The sequence below is a fragment of the Lepus europaeus genome, chromosome 11, assembly GCF_033115175.1.
Source record: "Lepus europaeus isolate LE1 chromosome 11, mLepTim1.pri, whole genome shotgun sequence".
NCBI lineage: Eukaryota > Metazoa > Chordata > Mammalia > Lagomorpha > Leporidae > Lepus > Lepus europaeus.
The window spans coordinates 37,189,327-37,203,965 of record NC_084837.1 but is presented as its reverse complement, the minus strand read 5'-3'; the positions used below and the strand labels follow the sequence as shown (position 1 = coordinate 37,203,965).

The 14,639-nt window shown below is 36.6% G+C and overlaps 1 protein-coding gene across 1 annotated transcript in view; it reads left to right on the top strand.

The window, feature by feature from the left end:
* The window catches only part of TTC6 (tetratricopeptide repeat domain 6), a 267,326-nt gene that overhangs the window by 180,422 nt on the left and 72,265 nt on the right, over window positions 1-14,639 (top strand). The window contains exons 14-15 of the mRNA XM_062206582.1: window positions 5,611-5,783; window positions 8,103-8,239. Coding sequence (XP_062062566.1) covers window positions 5,611-5,783; window positions 8,103-8,239 — 310 coding nt within the window. The remainder of the gene's footprint in view (window positions 1-5,610; window positions 5,784-8,102; window positions 8,240-14,639) is intronic.

Genomic DNA, 14,639 nt, shown 5'->3' with positions numbered 1-14,639 from the left:
CCCACCAAAAGAACATAACACCTCAATGTTCGAACATGAAGATAAAGTAATTGAAGAAATGCCAGAAATGGAATATAAAAAATTGATCTTAGGATTACTTAAAAGTAATCAGAAGCAAATCCACAAACTAATGAAATCCATATATGACATGAAAGAAAATTTCTCCCATGAAATTGAGATCTTAAAGAGAAATCAACATGAAATCTTGAAAGTGAAGAATTCAATAGAACAAATAAAAAAGCAGTGGAAAGCATTAACAACAGACTTAGTGAAGCATAAGAAAGAATATCTGAGTTAGAAGACAAATCCCTGGAAATTTTACAGTCAGACCAAAGAGAAAAATTAGAAAACTAAACAGCAGTGTGGGAGATTAATGGGATATTATCAAATGATGGAACATTTGAGTTTTAGGAGTTCTTGAAGGTGTGGAAAGAGAGAATGGATTAGAAGGCCTTTTTAGTGAAATGATTACAGAAAATATCCTTAATTTGGAGAACAAAAGGGATGTCTGAGTACAGGAAGCACATAGAACTCCTGATAGACATGGCCAGAAAAGATCTTCACCACGACACATTGTAGTCAAACTCTCCACAGTAAAACATAAAGAAAAGATTCTAAAATGTGCAGGAGAGAAATGCCAGATTACTTTCAGAGGATCTCCAATTAGACTCACAGCTGACATCTCATCAGAAACCATATAGGCTAGGAGAGAATGACGAGATTCCATGTTTAAGGGAAAAAAAACTGTCAGAATATTGTACTCTGCAAATCTCTTATTTATGAATGAAGATGAAATAAAACCTTCCTAACAAACAGAAATTGAAAGAATTTGTGATCATCCATCCAGCTTTATAAAAGATGCTTGAGGATGTGCTACACACAGAAATACAGAAACATGGTCATCATTATGAAAGATGGTGAAGGCAGAAAATCTCCCAGTAAAAGTCCAAGGGAAATCCAAAGTAAACAATAGAAATATTTATGGAAAAATGGCAGGGCAAAGTTGTTACTTATCAATAGCCACCTTGAATGTGAATGGCATCAACTTTCCAGTTAAAAGATACAGACTGGATGCATGAAAACCCATCTATTTGGTGCTTGCAAGAAACACGTTACCAACAGATACCTGCAGTCTGAAAGTGAAAGGATGGAAAAAGATATTCCATGTGGACAGAATTGAAAAAAGGGCTGGTGTAGCCATTCTAATATCAGACAAAATAGACTTTAACACAAAAACTGCTAAAAGAGACAAAGAAAGGCACCATTTAATGATTAAGGGGCTAATTCAACAGGAAGATGTGACTATCATAAATGTATTTGCACCTAACTACAGGGTGCCTGGCTATTTAAAAGAAATGTTAATGGATATTAGGGCAGACATAGATTCCAATGCAATAGTAATTGGGGACTTCAATGACCCCTTTCAACAATGGACAGATAAACCAGACAGAAAATCAGCAAGGAAACAACATAGTTAATTAACACTATGGACCAAATGGATCTAACAGATATCTACAGAACATTTCATCGTACAGTCACAGAACATACATTATTCTCACTAGTGCATGGAACTTTCTCTATGATTGACCAGATGCTAGGCCAATAAATCAAGCCTCAGCAAATTAAAAAAAATTGAAATCATGCCAGGCATATTCTCTGACCACAATGCAATGAAGCTGCAAATCAACAACATATGAATCTCTAGAACATATGCAAATACATGGAGACTGAAAAACATGTTCCTAAATGAACAGTGGGTCATAGAATGAATCAGAAAAGAAATCAAAAAATTTCTGGAAATGAAACGAATGAAAATGACAATACAACATATCAAAACTTATGGGATACAGCAAAAGCAGTGTTAAGAATAGTAATTGGTGGCCGGCGCCGTGGCTTAACAGGCTAATCCTCTGCCTTGCGGCGCCGGCACTCCGGGTTCTAGTCCCGGTCGGGGCGCCGGATTCTATCCCAGTTGCCCCTCTTCCAGGCCAGCTCTCTGCTATGGCCTGGGAAGGCAGTGGAGGATGACCCAAGTCCTTGGGCCCTGCACCCGCATTGGAGACCAGGAGAAGCACCTGGCTCCTGGCTTCAGATCAGCGTGGTGCACCAGCCATAGCGCACCAGCCGCGGCAGCCATTGGAAGGTGAACCAACGGCAAAAAGGAAGACCTTTCTCTCTCTCTCTCTCTCTCTCTCTCTCTCTCTCTCTCTCACTATCCACTCTGCCTGTCAAAAAAAGAAATAGTAATTGGTGCCTACATCAAGAAATTGGAAATGAGCTACAGATGCATTTCAAGGACCTAGAAAAACAACAGCAAACCAAACCCAAAACTAGTAGGAGAAAAGAAATAATTAAAATTAGAGCAGAAATAAATAAAATTGAAACAAAAAAATCAGCAAAATGAAGAGCTGTTTTTTTGGAACAAACAAACAAAATTGACACACCATTGGCCCAACTAACCAAAAAAAAAAAAAAAAAACCCAAAAAAAAAAGCCGAACAAAAACACCCGAATCAGTAAAATTAGACATGAAAAAAGAAATGTAACAACAGACACCACAGAAATAAAAACAAATTATCAGTAATTACTACAAAGAGCTGTATGCCAACAAACTGGGAAACCTAGAAGAAATGTACACACGCAACCTACCTAAATTGAGCCATGAAGACGTAGAAAACCTAAACATACCCATAACCAAGACAGAAATTGATTCAGTAATAAAGACGCTGCCAACAATGAAAAGCCTAGGACCAGATGGCTTCATTGCTGAATTCTACCAGACATTTAAAGAAGAACCAACTCCAATTCTTCTCAAGCTATTCAAAACAATTGAAAGGGAGGGAATCCTCCCAAACTCCTTCCATGAATCCAGCATCACCTTAATTCCTAAATCTGAAAAAAGATACAGCAGAGAAAGGGAACTACAGACCAATTTCTCTGATAAACATAGATGAATGGGTTGGAAGAATAAATATCATCCAATGTCCATACTACTGAAAGCAATTTACAGATTCAATGTGTTAACAATCTAAATACCAAGGACATTCTTGTCAGATATAGAAAAAATTATGCTGAAGTTCACATGGAACACAGGAGACCCTGAATTGCTAAAGATATCTTATACAACAAAAACAAAGCTGGAAGCATCACAATACCAGATTTTAAGACATACCACAGGGCAGTTATAGTCAAGACATCTTGGTACTGGTACAAAACAGATGGGTAGACCGATGGAATAGAATAGAAACACCAGAAATCAATCCATGCATCTGCAACCAACTTATCCTTGACAAATGAGCTAAAATCAATTCCTGGAGCAAGGACTGTCTCTTCAACTAATGGTGCTGGGAAAACTGAATTTATACATGGCAGAAGTATGAAGCAAGACTCCTACCTTACACCTTACATAAAAATCCACTCAGGATGGATTAAAGAACTAAATCTATGACATGATACCATCTAATTATTAGAGAACAGTGGGTAAACCCTTCAAGACATTGGCATAGGCACAGCAGTCAAAGCCAGAGGCATAGCAGTCAAAGCCAAAATTGACAGATGGATTACATCAAATTGAGAAGCTTCTGTACTGCAAAAGAAATACTCAGCAAATGAAGAGGCAACAGATGGAATGGGAGAAATGATTTGCAAACTATGCAACTGATAAAGGATTAACAACCAGAATATATAGAGATCAAGAAACTCAACAACAGCAAAATAAACAACCCAGTTAAGAAATGAGCAAAGGACTTAAACAGGCATTTTTCAAGAGGAAATACAAATTGCTAACAGACACATGAAAAATTCTCAGGATCACTAGCTGTCTGGGAAATGCAAATCAAAATCACAATGAAGTTTCACCTCACTCCTGTTAGAATGGCTTTCATATAGCAATCAACAAACAGTAAATGCTGGTGAGGATGTGGGGAAAAAGGTACCCTAGTCCAGTGTTGGTGGGAATGTAAACTGATCCAGCCCCTGTGGAAGACTGTACCTCAGAAATCTTAAGATAGACCTATCATATGACCCAGCCATCCCACTCCTTGGAATTTATCCAATGGAAATGAAATCAGCATATGAAAGAATTATCTATACCCCCATGTTTATTGCAGCACAATTCACAGTAAATAAGATATGGAATCAACCTAAATGCCCATCAACTTAAGACTGAATAAAGAAATTATGGCATATGTACACCATGGAATTTTACACAGCAGTAAAAAAAAATGGAATTTGGTCATTTGTAACAAAATGGATGAAACTGGACAACATTATACCTAGTGAAATAAGCCAGTTCCAAAAGGACAAATGCTTTACGTTCTCTCTGACCTGTGATAACTAACAGAGCACCTAAAAGGCGATATATGGGAGTGAAATTGACACTATGAGAAGCAATGACTTTGAACAGCCCTTTTCTCTACTGCTGAGGAACATTTTTGTTTTTCACACTCTATGTTGAACTCTTTACTTAACATAGTTACTAATATGTATACAAAGTTAATTGACCATAGATCTTAGTAAAAAATGCAAATCTGAATAGGAGAGGGATGAGGAAGTGGAGTGGGAGAGTGGGTGAAAGGGGGGGTATGGTGGGAAAAATCACCATAAAGTGATTTTTCATAATAAGTTGTTATTATGAAATGTTTGAAATTTATATTCCTTAATTAAAATGTTTCTGTGGAAAAAATATAATTTATTCACAGGGACTGGTGTTGTGGCATAGCCAGTTCAGCACTGCCTGCAATGCCAATATTCCGAGCTGCTGGTTTCTGTCCCATCTGCTCTACTTCTGATTCTGCTCCCTGTTAATGGCCTGGGAAAAGCAGCAGAAAATGGCCCAAGTGTTTTGGCCTCTTCCATCCCCATGGGAGATCCAGGTGAAGCTCCTGGCTCCTGACTTTGGCCTGGTTGAGTCCTGGTGATTGCAGCCATCTGGGGAGTGAACCAGTAGTGGGTGGAAGATAACCCTGGTCTCTCTGTCTCTCCCTCTCTCTCTTTAACTCTAACTTTTACATAACTAAATAAACTTAAAAAATTATTCACAGATGTTTTCTTGACCACCAATGTTTGCATTATAGCTTTAGTGTTCCTAGAACTTAATGATTGGATGAAATCTGTATCTTTGCCCTCAAGTATTGTTCTGTAACCAACTGAAACCACTAGACATGAGCTTTCCAGGAATGTGAAAGTATCACACTTGTCTTTGCATCCCCAGTACACAAAACATACTCAAAGAATCTAACACGAGCTTAGTAGATGTTTTTTTGACTTGTGTTGCTTTCTGATTGCTAAAAGTCATACAATTTTGTGTTTTAAAAACCTTTTTACTTTGATCATGAAAAGATTATGAAACATTTTAGGCATACAAAAAGATAAAAGGTAATTTTTATCACTTCAGATTGTACATATTTTAAGCAATAAATGAATGGTTATCCAGCCTTTGAAAACAAATTTGGTGTTGTTAAAATAAAATTTAAATGAAGCACTTAAGAAAGTTTAATGGAGAAAAAAATTCTTTTAAGACTGTATTTTCAGAGGGAGAGAGATTAATCTTTTAAAATTTTCATAGTTAATGAAATGATTGTAACAGTAAATTTTTCCTTTTAATCTTTAGAGGTGTATCTGTCGAAAGCAGAAATTTTCAGGAAGCAAAAAGATGCTGCTCTTGCGATTCTAAACTATAGCCAGGCAATTAAGTGCAGACCCACAGATGCTGACATCTATTTCAGGAGGGGTGAGATGTATGAAAAACAAAACAGAGCGTTGGCCATTGATGACTTTTCTAAAGTAAGCCTTGTCATGAATAACACTGCCATCTATGTTTCTGATAGTGATAATCTCATTTTAGGAGTATAGCAAGTTTTTGAAAATATTTTCATATATATTATATAATAAAAATAACTTATAGGTTAGCAGCTAAAGGTTTCATTATTGATGTTGGTATTAATACTTCATCAGTGATTTTTAAATTATTGTTGGGGGTGAATAGATTCGCAACAAAGGAGTTAGGCGTGGGGCAATTGCAGGAACTCTGAGGGAGGGCTCATTGTTCCCAGCTCTCTTCTCAAACCAGCAAACAGTGATAAGGAAGCTGAAGCCTTTGAAACCATTGAAAACTGTTTTTTTCCATTGAAATAATGAGAAAATTTTTCTCCATTTTTTAAACACTTGAATAACTGATTCTCTTCTGCAGGAAACCCACCTGCTTTCAAAGAAGCTATGTTTAGAGGTTCATTCGTTCATTTATTCACTCCCTCACAAACACTGACGAAGGCACTGAATAAGTGCATGAACAGTAGTGCAAGAACCACTGTTTGCTGCTTACATGGAAGTTATCATTTAAAGGGCAGATATGCAGAGATGTATAAACACATACATAAATAAGCAATTACAAATTATGATTTGTGCTGTGAAGGAAGTACGGGTGATGTAATTTACATTTTATTGGGGGAGTTCAGAGAATGTCCTTGAGGAAGTGTACTTTTAGTTCAGCCATATTTTGAGGCTAGACTTAGGGTAACATGTCATCTTGAGTGTAGCAAAATTGTCACCTTGATCTCCTGAGTTTTAATTCCAAATCTGTAGTGTTCAGTACAATGGAGACATTAGAAGAAATTGTTCAGATACTTTTCTGTGTTCTCAGTTGCCTTTGTTTTTTTTTTTTTTTTTAATAAACCCTTTTTTGAAATGGTGAGCTTTTTTCCCCAGATTTATTTATTGGGGCCAGCACTGTGGCGTAGTGGGTAAGGCTGCCGCCTGCAGTGCTGGCATCCCATATGGATGCCAGTTCAAGTCCTGGCTGCTCCACTTCTGATCCAGCTCTGTGCTATGGTCTGGGACGGCAGTAGAAGATGGCTCAAGTGCTTGAACTCCTGTACCCATGTGAGAGACCGAGAGGAAGCTCCTGGCTCCTGGCTACTGATCGGCCCAGCTCCAGCCATTGTGGCCATCTGGGGGGTGAATTAGTGGATGGAAGACCTCTCTCTCTGCCTCTCCTCTCTGTGTAACTCTGCCTTTCAAATAAATAAATATATCTTTAAAAAACACATTAACAAGATTATTTATTTGAGAGGCAGAATTACAGAGTGAGGGAAAGACAGAGAGGTCTTCCATCTGCTGGTTCACCCCACAAATGGCGGCAACGGCCAGAGCTGCACTAATCAGTAGCCAGGAACTTCTTCCAGGTCTCCCATGTGGGTGCAGGAGCCATCTTCCACTGCTTTCTTAGGTGATTAGCAGGGAGCTGGATTGGGAGTAGAGCAGCTGGGACTTGAACTAGCACCCATATGGGATGCTGGCACTGCAGATGGAGGCTTAGCTTACTACTCCACAGCACCGGCCTCCTCCGTTGCCTTTTTAACTTATGATTTCTGCATTTACTCAACATTCTTCTGCGTGAGTAAAATATTGGAGTTTTGTAACTTCTGGTCTGGAAATGACCCAAAATCTAAAAAATTTGAATATAGTGAAATTATTAGATTATTATTTCTGTTAATTTCCTCTATCTGGCACACGTAGATTAAAGCAGCACCCTGAGGTCAGGTAAACATCAAAATATTGTTTTTTGTTTTGTTTTGTTTTAAAAATTCTTGGTAACTTCCCTTGTGCCTCGATTCTTTTCTTCTACCATTAGAGGAAGAGTTTTATAACAGAGTAGATAAGAATTTAATCTGTCTACTCCACTGCCTTGTATGTCAATGTGCAATGAATGAATTATTCTGGTACCAATTTACTTCTTTTCCTCAGGGAGCACATTAGTCCATATTTTATTTGATTGAATCAGCCTTGATATAGTCTACCATGTCTCATCTTTAGGATAAAATGCTGTGATGGATCCAATATTAACTCCACTCTTGAACAATTCACTTATGAATTTTTATCAGTGAAAATTTCAGTGGCAGAAAGTGTTTACTTCTTGTACTTGGTGTTTTTCCTTTCTTAGAAAATATTCTCTGTCTAAAATTTAATGATGGAAAGATTTATCTTACTTTATGTAATCTGGAGTTAAAAATCTGGCTGTAATCCACTGACCTTGCTATGTGAATGTATAGGTACTGTACTTTTCCATTATGTGATATGTTTATGCACCTCCTTCCACCCCTGTAGTGTATTTTTTATGATCCCCAAAGAAAAGATGCATTATTTAAACGTGGGATGTTTTACTATGAAAATGAAAACTGGATTTTAGCCACACAGGATTTTACAGCTTTGTTAAATATAGATCACCAACATTCCCAAGCAAGGTAAGAATTATTTTAGATGTAGATTTTGAAATTATTATTATTTGAAATATATTTTCAGTAGAGCAAATCACTTGAAATACAAGCAGACAATCCTTTAAAAATAATTAATTTTCACTGCCACTAGTGAATGAAGTTCCTAACCTACCTACATCTTTATGGCAATGGGTAACTTATCAAGTGAAAATGTCAATTAAGAATTGTTTGATGGGGCCTGTGTTTTGGTACAGTGGTTAAAATCCTCTGCCTGTGATAGCTGCATCCCATATGAGTACCGGTTTGAGTCCTGGCTGCTCCACTTCCAATCACTCCCTGGTAATGCACCTGGGAAAGCAATGGAAGATGGTCCAAGCTCTTTGGCCCTTGCCTCTCTTGTGAGAGACCTGGATGGAGATCCAGGCTCCTGGCTTTGGCCAGGCCCAGCAACAGATGTTACAGATGTTTGGGAAGTGAAGCAGGAGATAGAAAATCCATCACTTTCTCTTTCTCTCAAACTCTGCCATTCAAATAAATAAATCTTTAATGAAAAAGAATTAGTCTTCATTTCCTACAAAGCTAGTACTGCAGAGCAGTCGTAAGGGACAGTCTTTCCATTAATGTTTCAGTAAAAATTGGATATGCACATGAAAAAAGAAAATTTGATCCCTACTTCACACCATATACAAAAATTGATTTTAGATATATCACAAATTTAAATTTGAAAGAAAAAATAAGAAATCTAGAAAATCAGAATATCTACATGGCATCAGGGTAGGAGAAAGCATTCTCATATAACAGAAAGTATGAGAAGCTTTAAATAAGAAGACAATAAACTGGAATATATTACGTTCAAGAACTGTTTACCAAAAAATAGTATTTAAGCAGTACAATGGTAATCAAGAAAGGGAAAAATATTTGCCATAAATGTATTCAACAAAGGCTTATATCAAGAAAGCAAAACAAATTTAAGAAAAACAGACAACCTAAGAGACGTAAGTAGCAACAGGGGAAATCCAAATGGTTAATAGGTACGTGAAAAATACAGTCATGTTAGTAATGGATAGGTATGTGAAAAATACAGTCATGTTAGTAATGAAGAAAGTGAAAAAAATGAAACCCAGTAGGACATTACTGTATTCATGTGGGTGGCTGACATTTGGAAGTTATATAATAATAATCGGTGCTCATGTAGAACTCACCTACACTGCTGATAGCACAACCACTTTGGAAAATCAGTTGGACCCTAAAGCTTTATAAATACAATTGCAGACCCTGTGAACTAGAAACCCTATATCCAAGAAATGCAGGCCTGTGTGTACCTAAAGATATGCAGAAGAGCATTCAAGGGAACAATATTGAGAATAATGAAAAATTGGAAACACTCAAACATCCACCAACAGTGTAGTGGCTAAGTAAATTATAGTATATCCATCAGCTGAATACTACACAAGATAAGTTAACTAGAGCAGCATGCAACAGTGTAAAACACTCATCAAAAGAAGCTATATGTGAAATAGTATTATATGATTCTATTTATATGGAGTTCAAAAAGCAGGCAAACTCAACTAATGTTACCTAGGGTCACACACACACATGATGTAGCTAGGAAGAGCTATGAGGAAGTGATTGAAATACAATCAGGATAGTGTTACCTTCCAGGGGAGGCAAAGATGTAAGGGAGTTTGTAGAGTCCTGAATGATTTAATGTTGACCTGATGATAGTTACACTGGCATTTAGAGTGAGAAAAGTCACTAAGCTGTACGTTTCTGTTTTGTATACTTTGTGGATGCGTGATTTCACTCAAGGTGTTTTAAAATTGCAAGTGAAAGGATGAGTAGGTATGACTATACACACATTTTATACCTCTTCAAAACAAAACTGAGATTAAAACAAAAACAGCAAAGTGAAAACTGTGCATATAAGAATGGAAGACCAAAGTTTACTATACATGTTACAATAAGATAATGGAGAAATCTATATGAATAGTTCTCTATATAATTAAACACAAAAGATATGAAAAGGAATTCAGGAAGAATAATACAGATAGTAAGCAATGCTTTAAAAGCTTTATGATGTAATCAGTATTTATGAAATGCAAATGAAATTAGTTTTTTAAAGCATTAATTTATTTTAAATTGGCAAATTATACTGGTATATATTCTTGGAATACAGTATATTATGAATTATGTATACAATTTGTAATGATTAAGTCAAGCTAAGTAACATTAATCACATCACATACTTGTTTTTTGTGGTGAGAACATTGAAAATTTACTCTTTTAGCAACTTTGCAATATATATTATACCATGCTGTGCAATCAGTCACAAAAGCTTATTCCACTGGTCTAACTGAAACATTGTACTCTTATATCCAATCTCCTGTTTCCCTGTCCCCGCTCTCACTCCAGTCTCTAGTAACCACCATTCTACTCTCTATTGCTGTGAGTTTTCCTGTTTTAGATTTAATGCCTAGATGAGATCATGTGACATTTATCTTTTTGTGCCTGGCTTATTTCAGTTAGCATAATGTCCTTTAGGTTCATCTAAATTGTCATAAATGAAGTTTACTTCTTTGTTTTTAAAAAAAGACATTTTATTGAAATACAGTATGCATACCAAGAAATGCACCTAAGTATACAGATAATTGAGGTTTTGGTGTCCTACTCAAACTCATAACCCACATCCAAGTTAAGAGCAAAACATTACTAGTACCCCAAGAGTCCTCACTCTCCCTCACCCCATTTCTTTTTTTAACATGAGAAAAATGAGTATATTGTCATTTACATGGTATGATTCACTGAAGCAATATTTGTAACTATATGCCAAATGATTTGACATCCTCACAATTTTTATGTTCTCTCTGTAAATTAACTGCCACAAATATGAGAAAGCAAGTGATATTTGACTTTTTGGCTCTGGTTTAATGATCCCTATTTGCATTCATTTTGTTGCAAATGTCAGTATTTCAGTCTTTTTTGTGACTAAGTAATATTCCATTGTAAATATATGTGCACCACATTTTCTTCATCCAATAGTTAAGATATGGAATCAACCTGGATGTACCTCAGCTGATGATTGTGATTTGCTTCTTTTAAGTGCTGAATTGTATTCCATTGTGTGTGTGTGCTACAGAGTGGGAGAAAATATTTACAAACTATGAATCTGTTAAGGGACTAATATCCAAAATATAGGAAGAATTATGATAATAGCAAAAAAAAAAAACAAATAATGTGACTAAAAACATAGGGAAATGATCTGAATAGATGTTTCTCAGAAGACATGCAAATGACCAATAGATGTATGAAGAAGTGCTCAACATCAGTAATCATCAGGAAAATGAAAATTAAGACCACAGTGAGCTATCACTTCACACCTGTTAGAATGAATAATTGTCAAAATGATGAATAAGTGAGCGGCAGACTCAACGCACCAGCGCTGGAATGCGAGGTGAACTGAACCGCAATAGCCCGAGACACCAGCGGGCAAGCGGAAAGAGGAGGCTAGAGGGAACGAGGCTTGAAACTCCGTGGGGAAAAGTTCACCAGGCTAACTAGAAGAGAGAGAGGAAAAAAAAAAAAAGTGACTGATACGGACACGAGTTTCTCTCTCTCCGCTCACCTCTCAAAGGCGAGCAAGACAAAGAGCAGGCGCCATTTTGGAGATACGTCATAAGCAGGGCGACCTCAGGTCTGCACCGGCCCTGAGCCTAGCAGAAAAACCTGACTCTGGGGGGAGGGGTGAAATAACAGGAGATTAGGATCTAACTTGGCAACCCAGTGGGAGACTGCAGGAGAATTGGAGCCCACACTGAGGGCAGCACAGATTCCCTGTGTGGTCCTTGGGAAAGAGCTTCCGATCTCTGGCTCCTGTGGGTATATCATTTGCCTGCTAACTACCTCCAATTATGTTCAGCTGTGTGGAATTACGTCCCTTTTGAATCAAAAAAAAAAAAAAAAAAAAAAAGAAAGAAAGAAAGAAAGAAAGAGAGATTTACCACGCCTAACCTGGGAGTGTCATCTTGACACACCCTCAACCCTGAGGAACCAAACACAGCTCTCAGTCCACACTCATCTCAAGCCTCTAAGGCTCCACCGAAAGCAGACAGTCCACTTAATATAGAGCCATAGTGTAACAAGAAAAAACACCACAGTGAAGAAACCAAATATCTCCAACATGCCAAACAACAAATGCAAAAATCGAGGTAACAAGAACAAGGAAGACACTATGACACCCCCAAATGAAAAAGACACCCCAATGCAAGATTATGAAGATGATGAGATCGAAGAAATGCAAGAAGCGGATCTCAAAAAATTGATAGGAACATTAAGAAGTTCTCAAAAACAAATTCTTGAACTACAGAAATCCTTAATGGACAAGATAGAAAATCTCTCTCGTGAAAGTGAAATATTAAGGAGGAATCAAAATGAAATGAAACAACTAGTGGAACAAGAAACTGAGATAGTGATGAGAAAATATAATGAAATGAAGAATTCAATAGATCAAATGACAAACACATTAGAGAGCCTTAAAAACAGAATGGGCGAAGCAGAAGAGAGAATATCGGACTTAGAAGACAGAGAACAGGAAAGGAAACAGGCAAACCAAAGAAAAGAAGAAGAAATTAGAAATCTAAAAAATATTGTCGGGAATCTACAGGATACTATTAAAAAACCCAACATTCGGTTCTAGGAGTTCCTGAAGGCATGGAGAGGGAGAAAGGATTAGAAGGCATTTTCAGTGAGATCCTAGCAGAAAATTTCCCAGGTTTGGAGAAGGACAGAGGCATCTTAGTACAGGAAGCTTATAGAACCCCTAATAAACATGACCAAAAGAGATCCTCACCATGACATGTTGTAATCAAACTCACCACTAGGAAACATAAAGAAAAGATCCTAAAATGTGCAAGAGAGAAAAGTCAGATTACTCTTAGAGGATCTCCAATTAGACTCACAGCAGACTTCTCATCAGAAACCCTACAAGCTAGAAGGGAATGGCGAGATATAGCCCAGGTACTAAGAGAGAAAAACTGCCAGCCCAGAATATTATATCCTGCAAAGCTCTCATTTGTGAATGAAGGTGAAATTAAGACTTTTCATAGCAAACAGAAACTGAAAGAATTTGTTGCCACTCGTCCAGCCCTGCAAAAGATGCTTAAAGATGTGTTACACACAGAAACACAGAAACATGGTTACCAATATGAAAGAAGGTAAAGGAAGGAAACCTCACAGCAAAAGACCACAGGAAGCTCAATTTCTCTTTGACATAGAATTAAACTCTGATGCTCTGTTAAAGCAATGTGTTAAAGTAATCTATTATGTTCTCTTGATGTCTGTTAAATTCTAATTGTTCAAAAACAGCTGAATTTTTATTAAGAGCTATGGGTTATGTAAATATGTGCTTATTTTCAAAGATTTGAATAATCACCTTGTAACAAGATCAAATTTGGTCTATGAGTTTATAATTTTAAACATGGTGACTTAAAGTCTTTTGTCATCCACAGTTATATATGATTTGCTGCTCATAAAACTAAAGCGTTGTTGGTTCTGTGTTTAGCTGTCCTCCTATAGGTTCCTATGGGCTTTTTCCAGCCACTTCCATTGTATTTAGTACTTTGGGATGGCTCTGTAAACAGATGAAGCCAATAATGTATTAACAGTACCAACTGAGAGAAAGTATGGTTAACTGAGGTTACTAAAAAAGCAATTCAAATCAATTGGCAATCTACAAAAACAGTTAAAGATTTTAAAAGCTATTATTAAAAATGCTATATTGGTCTATTATGCTATGTTATATGTGTATACATATTGTATGTCCACATGGGGAAATTTTATTAAGAGTTTTATTTTAAATGGCTTATAGATAAGATTGTCCATAAATTTAAGCTGCTAAAATCAATCAAAGATACATTTTAATTTGTGTGACCTGAATCTGTGTGTCATATGTTTTAAACTTGTTGGTAGAAAGAAACTAAAAACATTTTATATGGTTGTGCTTAAGTTTACTGGTTAAACAAACTACACCATGTTAGATATTTAAGAGGTGTTTTCAAATACATGATTCTTAAAATTTATAGAAGGCATTGGACCTTCTGGTAAATGTTTTCTTAAGTTGTTATCTAATGGTTGAAACTGTTTGCTAAGTATTCATGTGATATTGCTGTTGTCAGCAAGCGATCTAGGACTTGCTCCCTCATTTCTCTATTCTAAGCCCAACTTGTTCTTTCATTTCTCTATTCTCTTCAAGGTAGGAAACTAATTCTATTATGAAGGAATCTGTAGGACGCACAATTTAATCTTTAGACCTTATAAAAGAGATGGCTCACATTTTTCTGTAAAAGAATAGCCAAAATAAGAACTTAAATAATAATCTCATAGCTAGATTCACTTCGCCATCAGCAAAGTATACAGTAAGTAGAAAAAACCT